The sequence below is a fragment of the Poromitra crassiceps genome, assembly GCF_964638095.1.
Source record: "Poromitra crassiceps genome assembly, chromosome: 20".
Taxonomy (NCBI): Eukaryota; Metazoa; Chordata; class Actinopteri; order Beryciformes; family Melamphaidae; genus Poromitra; species Poromitra crassiceps.
The window spans coordinates 9,195,990-9,208,489 of NC_139637.1; the positions used below are offsets into that span (position 1 = coordinate 9,195,990).

Below are 12,500 nucleotides of genomic sequence, written 5' to 3' on the forward strand. Positions count from 1 at the left end.
CGTTACAGACACGGAGGATGAAAATGGTGAAATGACTCAAATTAGCGTGGAGGATGCCCCCTCAACTTACAAATCGATCACAAAAAAATATTGTTAAAATACATCGTATCGTTATCGTGAACCCAATATCGTGTATCGTATCGCATCGTGAACTGAGTGTATCGTGAACTGAGTGTATCGTGACACCCCTAGTGTGTACTGATACACAAGTGTACTTGTCACAAGTGGTAGAATATGTGTTCAATCTCAAATATAAGTCCTATATGATTGTCAGCCACAGAGTATAGGCTTCAGGAAAAATAAAGGAACCTGTTCCCTCCCTTACCTATATTACTGTCTAACGCAAATCCGTCCCGTTCATTGCGCTCTGCCCTTCCAGAGAGTTCTCCAAAGAGCGAGAGAAGGCCAAGGCGCGAGGGGACTTCCAGAAGCTGCGTGAGAAGCAGCAGCTGGAGGAGGACCTGAAGGGCTACCTGGACTGGATCACCCAGGCCGAGGACATCGACCCCGACAACGACCAGGAGGGAGACGAGGAGGGCAAGCGCAACCGTGAGTTACTCCACCTTCATCCTTTCTGTCCCTCCAATGATCACGTCTCTCTGTCTCTTATAGGGAGATGAGGCAGGCAGGTTACTTACCTTTCCGTTGTCTTTCCATTGTGTTTTAGTAGCTCTCTGCTATGCTGAATTTTAGATATTTTTATTATTTTTATTTTTATAATAAAAAAAATATATTTTTATAATATTTCTTATATATTTTTATATATTTTTTTTATTATTTTTTTTATATATTTTTTATAATAAAAAAAATATATTTTTATAATATTTTTATAGTTTTATAATATTTTTTATATGTACAATCGCCTTGGTTCTGTGGCAATATATGGAACGTGAAGTTGAAATTACAATATGCCTGGTATTATAATCATATAATCATATAATCAGATATATTGACAACTAACATGTATGAATTGACATGCTAACACATATTGCAGTCAAGACAACATCATTTCATATTCAGTACAGACAGTAACAGACTGATCTGCTGGCTATGGTCGGCTGCACACAGTACTGTCTAGATGATAGCTATGTGTCATGCAAGCTTCAGGATGGGACAATGAAGACACCTTCTACTTCCTGATGCATTTGATTTGATTTGATGTGAGCTGTCCATCACATAAGCTCCACATTCTGCACATTCAGATCCATAAAAAAAAAAAAATCTTTCAAAACCCCTGTGTGTCAAATTGTAACGGCTGTATGAATCATATTTGCATAGATAGACCATACAATCCCACACACACACACACACACACACACACGCACATGCACACGCACACGCACACACACGCACACGCACACGCACACGCACACGCCTAAGTTGCTGAATGAATCCGATGGCTGTTGCAGTAGGATTATGAGTTGGTAGGTGCAGTAATAATCAGTGCGGGTTGAGGCTTAGCGGGAGAAACCATTTCAAGTGATTCAAAATGTTGCACACATACCATTATCATATTTAATAGAATCATATGGTGATGATATATGAGAGGATTGTGATGCACAATTTGATTGCATACATTTCTACGATTTTTCTTTTTGCGCTACATTTTAACTTAGGAATATTATTTGAAAATGCCAGTTTTGTTTGAATCACAATTAACATTATCGTGCAGTTCAATGCAGTGAACATCAGTCTTATTTTAACTGTTGTTTTGCACATAGAAGCCATATTGGGATCTATATTGATATCGATATATGTGATTATCGTGAAATGGATTTCAGCCATATCACCCAGCCCTAGCCGGCGGTCCAACAAACATTCGTGGCCCACGGGTACATGCAAAAAAAATACAAGCGTATATATATATATATATATATATATATATATATATATATATATATATATATATATATATAGCTGTATATACTCAGCCATGCTGTCACCAGTGTGCTTCTAAACAGCATTCTCAGAAGGAGCTGAATACAATGAAGTGCTGTTTCTACAATGAACTACTGCAAGATTTCTAAACAGTTCCTCTCTCACATGTAGCGGCTGTGCTGCTGCGATGTCAAGACTTCTAGTACAATGGCTATATATATATATATATATATATATATATATATATATATATATATATATATATATATATATATATATATATATACAGTATATAACATGTGGAAGGTGTGACTTCTAGTACAATGGCTTCATCTCCAAAAACCACATTCAGAAAACTGCCCAAAGACATTTCAACATGTTGTCTTTTTTTTATGGTGTAGGGCTTGTGTGTCGGTCACCATGACAACACGCGGTAAACATGCATGTTTGGTTGTGTGAATGTGTGTACTTGCGTGTGTGTGTGTGTGTGTGTGTGTGTGTGTGTGTGTGTGTGTGTGTGTGTGTGTGTGTGACACACTGTGCGTGTATTAGTACCTTTGCTTCTGTACAGTATGTGTGTGTGTGTGTGTGTGTGTGTGTGTGTGTGTGTGTGTGTGGGAGACAGAGAGAGACTGTGTGTGTGTGTGTGTGTGTGTGTGTGTGTGTGTGTGTGTGTGTGTGTGTGTGAGAGAGAGAGAGAGAGATCTCTGCTGGCTCTGATATTGAGGAGGCTTGTTGTTGCTGTGGGAACAGGCACCTTTTCCATCTCCTGTGGTTTTGCGAGATGTTAACTGCCACTGACTGAACCCAATTCAAACGGACATTTGTGATTGGCTGCTACTGTATGTGAGGAGGCTGCTCAGAATATTTGATCATGTCACTGGAAACCAGCATTGATTGAGACTCAGAAACCTTCAGATTCATAACAATGGAGATGAAATGCAGGAACAGCTGATAGCTTATTGACAATTATTGATATTGAAACAACAGGTATTTGAGGAGGAGCCCCAGCAGGAGGCCAACTTCAACTTCAAAAAGTAAACCTCGTTTTGGAAGCTGCTTTAATATGAGAACACATCATATATAGAGTAACAGATATTCTTATGAACTCAGAAAGCTGAAATCAATATTTGTGCACATGAACAACTCACAACAGTTGTGGCTCTTCAGTTACGTTCAAGATACAACAGCTTTCTGTCTTAACAAACAAAGGGATTTATAACTGGAAGCAGAGAAAGAAGATTCTACACAATTTCAAAGGTCCTGTTTTGGCGTCATGGTTTTCTCATTCTTGTTCTTCTCCTCCTCTTCTCTGTGGAAGACCTTTCCATCAGACTGCTGCTTCCAACTGATGGTGACGTCTTCAGTCAGCCCGTTGTCCTCCAGCTTCTGTTTGAACTGAGACACACAAACCTTCATCCCCCTGATCACTTCTTCAACCTTTGACCTTTGACACCTGCTGCCTTCAGTCAGTCAAGGAATTTCATCTTGTACATAAGAACTAGGTGCATTGTTCATATGACAGCAGTCAGGCATTGCTATTATGCTTTGTTACGTTCTAATGTAGAATGTAGATGGTGAAAAGTGGGGTAGAAATGGCCAGGATCCCAGGCTCTATGAGAGCTACAGTAAAGCATAGTCAAAGAGGCCATTTACACCTGGCGTTAACATGCGTTTTCTGTGATCAGATTGCAATCTGATCACAGAAAACGCATGTTAGCGCCAGGTGTAAATGGCCTCATAGACCCATTACTATAACTGTTCCAGCTCCACCAGAGCTTTACTCCCAGGCAGGGGTGGACTGGGATTCTAATTCAGGCCGGGCATTAGATACCAAGCAGGCCAGGCCGATATGGGCCGACGTGCGTGCCGGCGTCCGAAGGGCGGCGGCGAAAAATTTGGGCCGTTTGAAGCCCAATTTGGGCCGTTTGAAGCCAGATTTGGGCCGTTTGAAGCCAGATTTGGGCTGTTTGAAGCCCAATTTGGGCCGTTTGAAGCCAGATTTGGGCCGTTTGAAGCCCAATTTGGGCCGTTTGAAGCCTAATTTGGGCCGAGTCCAATTTTACAATGAGATGCACCCACTTTAACCCTGAATAAAGTAATAAAACCACTAGTAAACCAGTAGGCGGCGCCTGGCCTGCTGTTCAGTGAGTGGCCTGATGGGGGGCATCAAAATTTTTTTTTTTTTTTTTTTTTTTTTTTGCAGGCCAGGCCAGGCCACCGGGCATTTGCCCGACGTGCCCGATTATGCAGTCCGCGCCTGCTCCCAGGACTAGGTAGTAAAATGGGCCTAATTTGTTTGACTGTTCTTTAATACGAGTCTAGTCACCATATATATATATATATATATATATATATATATATATATATATACTGTTGGCACTTTCAGTGCTGTTCTGCTCTTGATCAAAGAGACAACTATATCATCATGTGGTAGTGTTTGCATTCTGGTTGGATGGTCAAACATGATGTACCTGCTTCAGGATGGCCTCCATCACAGCAGGATCGTTCAGGTTCAGAGAGGAGTCCTTTTCTTTCAGCTTCACTCTCATCACTCTCACCACTTTCTTCATCACTTTGAAGAACAAATATTTTGTATCAATTACAACATTCATTTTTGGCCAGAGCACAATAATAACATTTTTAAAACAAAAAGGAAGAATGTGGTCGTTACATTCAGTGTTTTTTGTTTCACCTTCACAGTTAAAGCAAATTTATACTGACTGCGGAGTGTCCGGTGTCCGCGGTGTTCACGGCAAGACCGTTCTCTCCGCAGAGGAACATCCTTTTATGGTAAATACGGTAGGAGTGCAGCGTCTGCAGAGAGCGGAGAATCCCCCTCCAGGCTCCCGTTGTGTTTTTAGCACGAATGCAAATGTCACATCAGTTCTTCCGTGTGTGATCCTGATTTATATCGGCGAATAATCAATCCTAGTGCAATTGTAGGCTATTTTCAGTTTGTTTTTAGCAAGTAAGTTTGTTGTCTTCTTGTTTTTGTGCTTTGCATTACATTTTTTCGATCTCAAATCGTTTTTATTGACGTAGTAAATTGTAGGCTATTCACTCTAAAATGGGCTCCCTCATGACTGTGAGAAAAGGATCATGTTGCTCCCTCACTCATGTGGCGATGCTCAAACCCGTTCATTTTGCACTGATTTCGCCGGTCACTTGGTCAGTTTGTGGAGGCTTCTTCCCTATACAAACCATAGCAAACATTAGCCAATCATAGCCTCGGAATTGACCGCACGAGCTCGCGGCGTGCTCCGCGGAGTTACATTTTTTGAGAGGAGCGCGGAGCTCCGTGCAGTCCCTCCGCAGAGCTTGTGCGGAGCGCCGCGCTCGCCGCACAGAGCCTCCGCTCCGCGAAAACCGGACACTTCGCAGTTAGTATAAATTAAGCTTTAGAATGTCTTATCTTCTACCTTTGCATTTATCATATCTCCAAATAAACCTAAACCCAAATCATGCATTCTAACACCAACTGACTCACAGTTACTGTAGCAGATGAAAGGTCTTATCTGATCGCAGTTCCAGTCCGACCATTTGCCTGAGCTGAAGTGTGCTGACACACAGACCTCCTCCCTCCCGTTATTTGGTTCATTTGTTTTCCAGTTCCTGAATGAGGAGTCACTTCCATCCAGCCACTTCCAGGAGTCTCTGGACAGGCCGATCCAGGCTCCTACAGGTCCTGCAGGCGGCATCAGCTCATGTATCTTCTGGTTCTCTGTCTGGTTTCTGATGCTGGCCAGGTCGGTGTGGTTCTGCCTGCAGTAGCTCTGGGCCTCAGTCCATGTCATGGGCTTGTTGATGAGAAGAAATTTCTCAGTTGGTGCTGAAAATATAATTGATTAAACTGCTGTGTTACCGTAACATAATACCAGTGGTACCTTATGTCAAAGTGGCTTACAGGTCCATGACGGTAAAAATCTTCATTGTCTCCCACCAAAGGGGGGGGACTATGGAATGGTCTTGGTCGGCCATTCGTTCCTCTGGCCCTCTGGCCGTTAGTCACACTGTAACGCTGACTCTGTGCCACTAGGGGGCAGCTAGATGCAATACGCACGCGACACCTATAATATTCCTAAAGTATTCCAATAAAATTCGTATATGGGCTTCAACTGCCCCTAACATAACAGCCTCTCTCGCATGGCGGAAGTGCCCCTGCGCGACGGAAGTCATGTTTTCTTCTTCTAATCTTTTTGCGTATGAAAATAAGCTGATACAAATAGCTGATCTGAATGTAAGTCATGTAAAATGTGTGTGTGTGTGTGTGTGTGTGTGTGTGTGTGTGTGTGTGTGTGTGTGTGTGTGTGTGTGTATGTGTGTACTGTATGCGTGCGCGTGAGAGAGGAGAATTGAGATGGAGGAAATTTTGTGTTTTAAAAGTATCTCACCTTCGTCATCAAAGCAGATCAGCGATAGGAGCTCACTAAACCAAATTCCTATCAACGATGTTGAATGGCAATAAAGTATTGAAACTTGAAAACTTGAGCTTTGTAGATTTCTCATCGATGACATCACTGATGATGCCACAATGCCTATGACATCAACAGTGATGTCACAATGCACAATTGCTCAAGTGACATCACTGATGACATCACTTCCAGTTGAGTGACATCACTTCCGGGACAAAAATCGCAGAGCCCACTTGCTCCCTTTTAGTTATGAATGAATGAAGGATGATGATGATGATGATGATGGTATCCCTATAATATTCCTACAGTATTAATTTATTATTCCTATAGTAATCCTATAATATTCCTAAAGTATTCCTATACATTTCTTATATATTTCTTTTATTTTTTATTTAACCTTTATTTAACCTTATATGGGCTTGAACTGTTTCTGTGGTTGAGTAGTATCTGACTGCAGAGCTGGAGAGCAGACATGGATGGCCCCTACCATGACAGCCTCTTGCATGATGGAAGTTACATGTTTTCTTCTTCTCCTGTTCTTTTTGTGGGTTAAACTCTGTGAAGCTAGCCACAACAAGTAAACTTATTTCAGGTTTCAAAATAAAAGACCCAATATTTTTCTGTGCAAAAGATAAATAAGAGAGAGAGAGGAGAACTGAGAACTGAGATGGAGGAAATTGTTTATGTTTTAAAAGCAGCTCACCTTCGATGTCAAAGCAGATCGGCCGTCGGAGGTTTGTACATTTCTCATCGTTCCATTCACCGCTAGGATACATGACAACGCAACATTCTCCACTGCCGTAGTTGTTGGGTTCAGAAGTGCGCCCCTGCCAGTTCCTGAACTCAGCCTCCCCTTCTTTGTAGAAACTGCTGTCTTCCAGTGACCATCTCCAGCTGTTCAGGTCATCATACAGCCCAATCCACACTTGCTGAAAACAATATTTGCATAATCTTAATCCTTCATCCCATCACATTCTCCCTGTAGATTCTCACTTTTCCTATCTACACTTCTGGACACAAGACAAATCCAAACTGAAGAGCAATATATCAAACGTTCACCTAAACAGCACCGAATGAGTACATGGACTCACCAAGGACGGTTGAACATGCTGCAAAAATATATTGTTTCCCCCCACCTTCTCTGCCTTAATTGTCTCCAAGAAGAAGAGATTTAGGGCAGAGAAGTGTGGAGTTTATTGACGTCACATTACATGATTTCTGGGTAATGAAGTCCTTTATACTTTCAAAAATTGAAAGAGTTACTTGCATAGCACAGCTTTAAAGTTGTATAGTTATACATAAATAAATAGTTATACTAAGTTAAAATAAAGTCAGCAAGGGGGGGGGGGGGGGGTTTCCCTTAGTCATTAAGTTGCGACCCAATTTTCAGAATTGAGTCTAAAGTTGTAGCTTCAGCTTTAGAAAGACGAAACGGAAGAGAAAAGTTGTAGACATCACATTTAAAGGGTTCCAGCTGTTCAGTCTTTGTAAATCCACAATGTCGTTGAGTCTCTTCACATCCTCCATGTTGTCTATAGTGGCCAGGTCTTTGTACTTCTCCCTGCAGTGTCTCCGCGCTTCACTCATGTTCTTTGGCTCGTAAACGAAATGGTACTGCCTGGACGAGGAGACGGCACACAGCCCTGCCATGACAGACATGCACATTCATCAGATCTGGGCTAAACGTGTTTGCATATAGTTTCATATTTGAGCATTTTATGTCCGTGTCTTCAAGTGTGTGTGAGAATCAGTGTTGGGAAAGTTACTGAAAATTGGTAATTAGTTACAGTTACTAGTTACTTCTCTCAAAAGGTAATTTAATTACTTTAAAGTTACCAGTTACTTCAAAGTAATTAGTTACTAGGGAAAGTAACTTTTGTGTTACTTTTAAAAGTCCGCTTCGATTGTTATTAATGCACACATTATGTTAGTGTTGCTGTGCCACAGTGTGGCATTGAACATTCACTTATTGGGGAGGCTTATAGCCTATCAAGGTCCTTAGCCTCTGGGGCTCTGGCTGCAGCTCTCTCCCCGGACTAGGTCTGAGGATCAGAAACTGGGTAATCCTATGAAGTTGTCCATTATTTTCATGTCCTAAAGTAACTAGTAACTAGCCCAGTTACTATTTTAGTAACTGTAACTGAGTTACTGAATTTGAAAAAGTAATTAGTTAGATTACTAGTTACTGAAAAAGGTAGTTAACTAGTTACTCCCAACACTGGTGAGAATAGCTTTGGTGCTGAAACTAATTCAAAAGTGGATGTTACAGAAATCAAATAAATCAAGCTAGAATATTTATTCACTAGGGACGGGACGATATGCCAAAATTAAATATATATCATGGGGCAGAAAAAAAAAATCTTGATATTAGCTACAAATTATTCTGTTGTAATTACAAATTAGATGTTTTCCCACAATTTCACAAGTGCTCCATTGAAACGATATGACTCTATGCATTTTGTAATGACATTTTAAAATTGATGTTTACATTCTAGCCAACCTTTTTTTTGTTGCTCAGAATTCAACACAATTCCGCACAGTCAAACTTTGTTGTCATTGAACCTTCATGTATTACATTGTATCCACCTGGTTTTATTGAATAATTGCGTATTGAATCAAATCATGAGATAAGCAGCATATTCGCCCATCCATAGTATTCAACCGTCATGTTTACATTTTCCAACCTATTAATATATGCATTAATTAATGAAAATGTATAAGTGTACCATAAATACTAATGTGCTCACAAGAGTTTAGAAATGCAATATGATATATAGGTTCATTGTTACTACATAGATGTCTATGTAGTGAGACAGTTCTAACTGAAATCAAACTGTATACAACACTTACCTGTAACAGCTAGGATGCTCAGCAGTATCGCCTCCATTATGTTCTCTGTCTCTGTCTCTCTCTCTCTCTTTCTCTGTGTCTCTCTCTCTCTCTCTCTCTCTCTCTCTCTCTCTCTCTCTCTCTCTCTGTGTCTCTCTCTCTCTCTCTCTCTCTCTCTCTCTTTCTCTGTGTCTCTCTCTCTCTCTCTCTCTCTCTCTGTCTCTCTCTCTTTCTCTCTCTCTCTTTCTCTCTGACTCTCTCTCTCTCTCTCTGTTTCGGTGTGTGTGTGTCTCTCTCTCTCTCTCTCTCTCTCTCTCTCTCTCTCTGTCTCTCTCTCTGTGTGACTTCAGATTCCCAACTGTGAGTCAGTAATATAGCTGCTAGCAATATTGCCTATTCGGTTGGACATAACTCTCATTTGACTTTATTCAAAATAGGCTACTGGGGGAAACATTTGCATATCAACTGTCTCTTGGAAATAACATTTTAGAATAAATATACTCTATCATATCATGTCATGAAATGTGGGTCTCATAGATACAGTATTTACTTGGGTTAGACTAATAAGTCACGTGACTCTTTCGTGACGTCATTGCCCCTGAAGTAAGTTCACAATTTTATTTTCTTCGTAGACATTTAGAAAAATCCTTATCTAACGAGTTTTAAGGCTGGAACCAAGCCAACCTGTGACCTACTGAATTGGCCCAGCCACTAATAACATTTTGTCACACACACACACACACACACACACACACACACACACACACACACACACACACAGGTGAGGGCACGCAGCAGGGCCAGCTGATAGCTGATAATTGACAATTATTGATATTGAAACAACAGGTATTTGAGGAGGAGCACCAGCAGGAGGCCAACTTCAACTTCAAAAAGTAAACCTTGTTTTGGAAGCCGCTTTAATATGAGAACACATCTGTTACACCCCGAAGTCTAGGGTGTAAGGTGGAGCATAAACTGGCACACAGAAACCCATTTAAAGTGACCAAAACATATTTTTATTGGTAAACTATAAAAAGATAAGTGGTAAACGGGTGGACGGGTGCTCTGACTGACCATGCAAATCTTACCTACAGTACACATTGAGTAGCACCTCGCCCACAGACACACAAGAATTAAGTAACAAAACATTGAATTCAAGTTTGTGCGTGAAGAAAACCAGTAAATGGTCTTTAGGACGCGGGTGAGAGGGTACTGATCCAGCCAGGTCAGTACACACTCTGCTGCCATGGTGAATGGATGGACCTCTTGTAGGTGGACAGACAGACAGCTCTCTGCTCCAATCAGCACCTGCTGCTGCAGACAGACAGCTCTCTGCTCCAATCAGCACCGGCTGCCTCCACTCAGTCCAGTCAAATCCCCAACCAGCTGCACCTGGGAAGCACTGAGCCAAAGACACAACCGCCGACAAGATAATAACCCCCCCAACGCGGAAGTAAAGCACGGAAACGCCGCTATGCCAACCAAATGAAGAATTATAACATAATTCTTACATTACCTTAATAATTCAATAATAATAAACGACACAGTCGTAACAACATCATATAGAGGAACAGATATTCTTATGAACTCAGAAAGCTGAAATCAATATTTGTGCACATGAACAACTCACAACAGTTGTGGCTCTTCAGTTACGTTCAAGATCCAACAGCTTTCTGTCTTAACAAACAAAGGGATTTATAACTGGAAGCATAGAAAGAAAATTCTACACAATTTCAAAGGTCCTGTTTTGGCGTCATGGTTTTCTCATTCTTGTTCTTCTCCTCCTCTTCTTCTCTGTGGAAGACCTTTCCATCAGACTGCTGCTTCCAACTGATGGTGACGTCTTCAGTCAGCCCGTTGTCCTCCAGCCTCTGTTTGAACTGAGACACACACAAACCTTCATCCCCCTGATCACTTCTTCAACCTTTGACCTTTGACACCTGCTGCCTTCAGTCAGTCAAGGAATTTCATCTTGTACATAAGAACTAGGTGCATTGTTCATATGACAGCAGTCAGGCATTGCTATTATGCTTTGTTACGTTCTAATGTAGAATGTAGATCAGTGGTGCCCAATTTGGGGCCCGCGGGCCCGCGCTCTTTTTTTTTTGGCCCGCCACGTATTTGGGGGTGGGACAAAACATTTTTTTTTTTTTTGCAGGCCAGGCCACTGGGCAGTTGCCCGACGTGCCCGATTATGCAGTCCGCGCCTGAATGGAGATGTCGGGACTCTTCTATCTACGATTAATGTTAATTTTGTGCAGCTGGTATTCTCTCTCCCCGACTCTATCTGGCTGAATCACCTGGTTGGGGGGTGAGCTCTGATATTTGATCCCTCCCCAGTCACTGGCTTTACACCAGCTCAGCAAGATGGACAGATCATCATCACGGCAGTGGCACATTGACAAAAGAAAGTTTAGGACAGAGTGGCAAGACGAGTATTTTTTTACCAAAGTAAATTCAACAGCGGTTTGTCTCATTTGCAGACAGAGAGTGGCTGTTTTGAAAGAGTACAATATACGTCGCCACTACGAAACTGAATTTCAAAGTACCTTGAGGAATTTTTCAAGTTGTGAATGAAGTCAAATTTCTCTCTTGATTACAAAGGTGGAAAATACAACTGTTTTTAACTGGGTGTTTACTGATTAAATGTTTAAGCTCCCCACAAATGCAGCTGTTTTTTTAAATATATATAACCAATTGCAAATTATTACAATTACCAAACAGATAGTTAGTAGATTATTATATTGAAATGTTATTTTAAATTTAGAATGTTAATTTTCTATAAAACACAATACATTTTAATGTAATTCCACAACGTTTATTTTTGGCCCTCGGCCCTCGGCCCTCCACCCAGATTGAGTTTTGGCCCTTCATGGGAAATAATTTGGGCACCCCTGATGTAGAAGGTGAAAAGTGGGGTAGAGATGGCCAGGATCCCAGGCTCTATGAGAGCTACGATGGGCCTAATTTGTTTGACTGTTCTTTAATACAAGTCTAGTCACAAAAATGGTGGCATCCAGATATATTTATTGACACTACTGTTGGCACTTTCAGTGCTGTTCTGCTCTTGATAAAAGAGACAACTATATCATCATGTGGTAGTGTTTGCATTCTGGTTGGATGGTCAAACATGATGTACCTGCTTCAGGATGGCCTCCATCACAGCAGGATCGTTCAGGTTCAGAGAGGAGTCCTTTTCTTTCAGCTTCACTCTCATCACTCTCACCACTTTCTTCATCACTTTGAAGAACACATATTTTGTATCAATTACAACATTCATTTTTGGCCAGAGCACAATAATAACATTTTTAAAACAAAAAGGAAGAATGTGGTAGTTACATTCAGTGTTTTTTGTTTCACCTTCACAGTTAGAATGTC

At 41.2% G+C, this 12,500-nt stretch overlaps 3 protein-coding genes across 3 annotated transcripts in view; 1 reads left to right on the top strand and 2 right to left on the bottom strand.

Annotated features, from left to right (window-relative positions):
• The window catches only part of LOC310794674 (voltage-dependent L-type calcium channel subunit alpha-1D-like), a gene marked incomplete at both ends in the record, with an annotated part of 130,160 nt that overhangs the window by 49,970 nt on the left and 67,690 nt on the right, over nucleotides 1-12,500 (top strand). Inside the window, one exon of the mRNA XM_083656674.1 lies at nucleotides 380-549. Coding sequence (XP_083512800.1) covers nucleotides 380-549 — 170 coding nt within the window. The remainder of the gene's footprint in view (nucleotides 1-379; nucleotides 550-12,500) is intronic.
• LOC310794442 (C-type mannose receptor 2-like) lies at nucleotides 3,133-9,369 on the bottom strand (the record flags this gene model as incomplete). The annotated part of the gene is made up of 6 exons (XM_083656441.1): nucleotides 9,144-9,369; nucleotides 7,752-7,936; nucleotides 6,997-7,222; nucleotides 5,369-5,710; nucleotides 4,353-4,453; nucleotides 3,133-3,276 (listed from the first exon to the last, which is right to left on the bottom strand). The coding sequence occupies exons 1-6, from the start codon at nucleotides 9,178-9,180 to the stop codon at nucleotides 3,133-3,135; spliced, it is 1,035 nt and encodes a 344-aa protein (XP_083512567.1). The 5' UTR covers nucleotides 9,181-9,369.
• LOC310794676 (C-type mannose receptor 2-like) overlaps nucleotides 10,128-12,500 on the bottom strand; it is a 6,012-nt gene continuing 3,639 nt past the window's right edge. The window contains exons 5-6 of the mRNA XM_083656676.1: nucleotides 12,262-12,362; nucleotides 10,128-11,002 (exon numbers count right to left, since the gene is read on the bottom strand). Of these exons, the coding sequence (XP_083512802.1) occupies nucleotides 10,856-11,002; nucleotides 12,262-12,362 (248 nt within the window). The 3' untranslated portion in view covers nucleotides 10,128-10,855. The remainder of the gene's footprint in view (nucleotides 11,003-12,261; nucleotides 12,363-12,500) is intronic.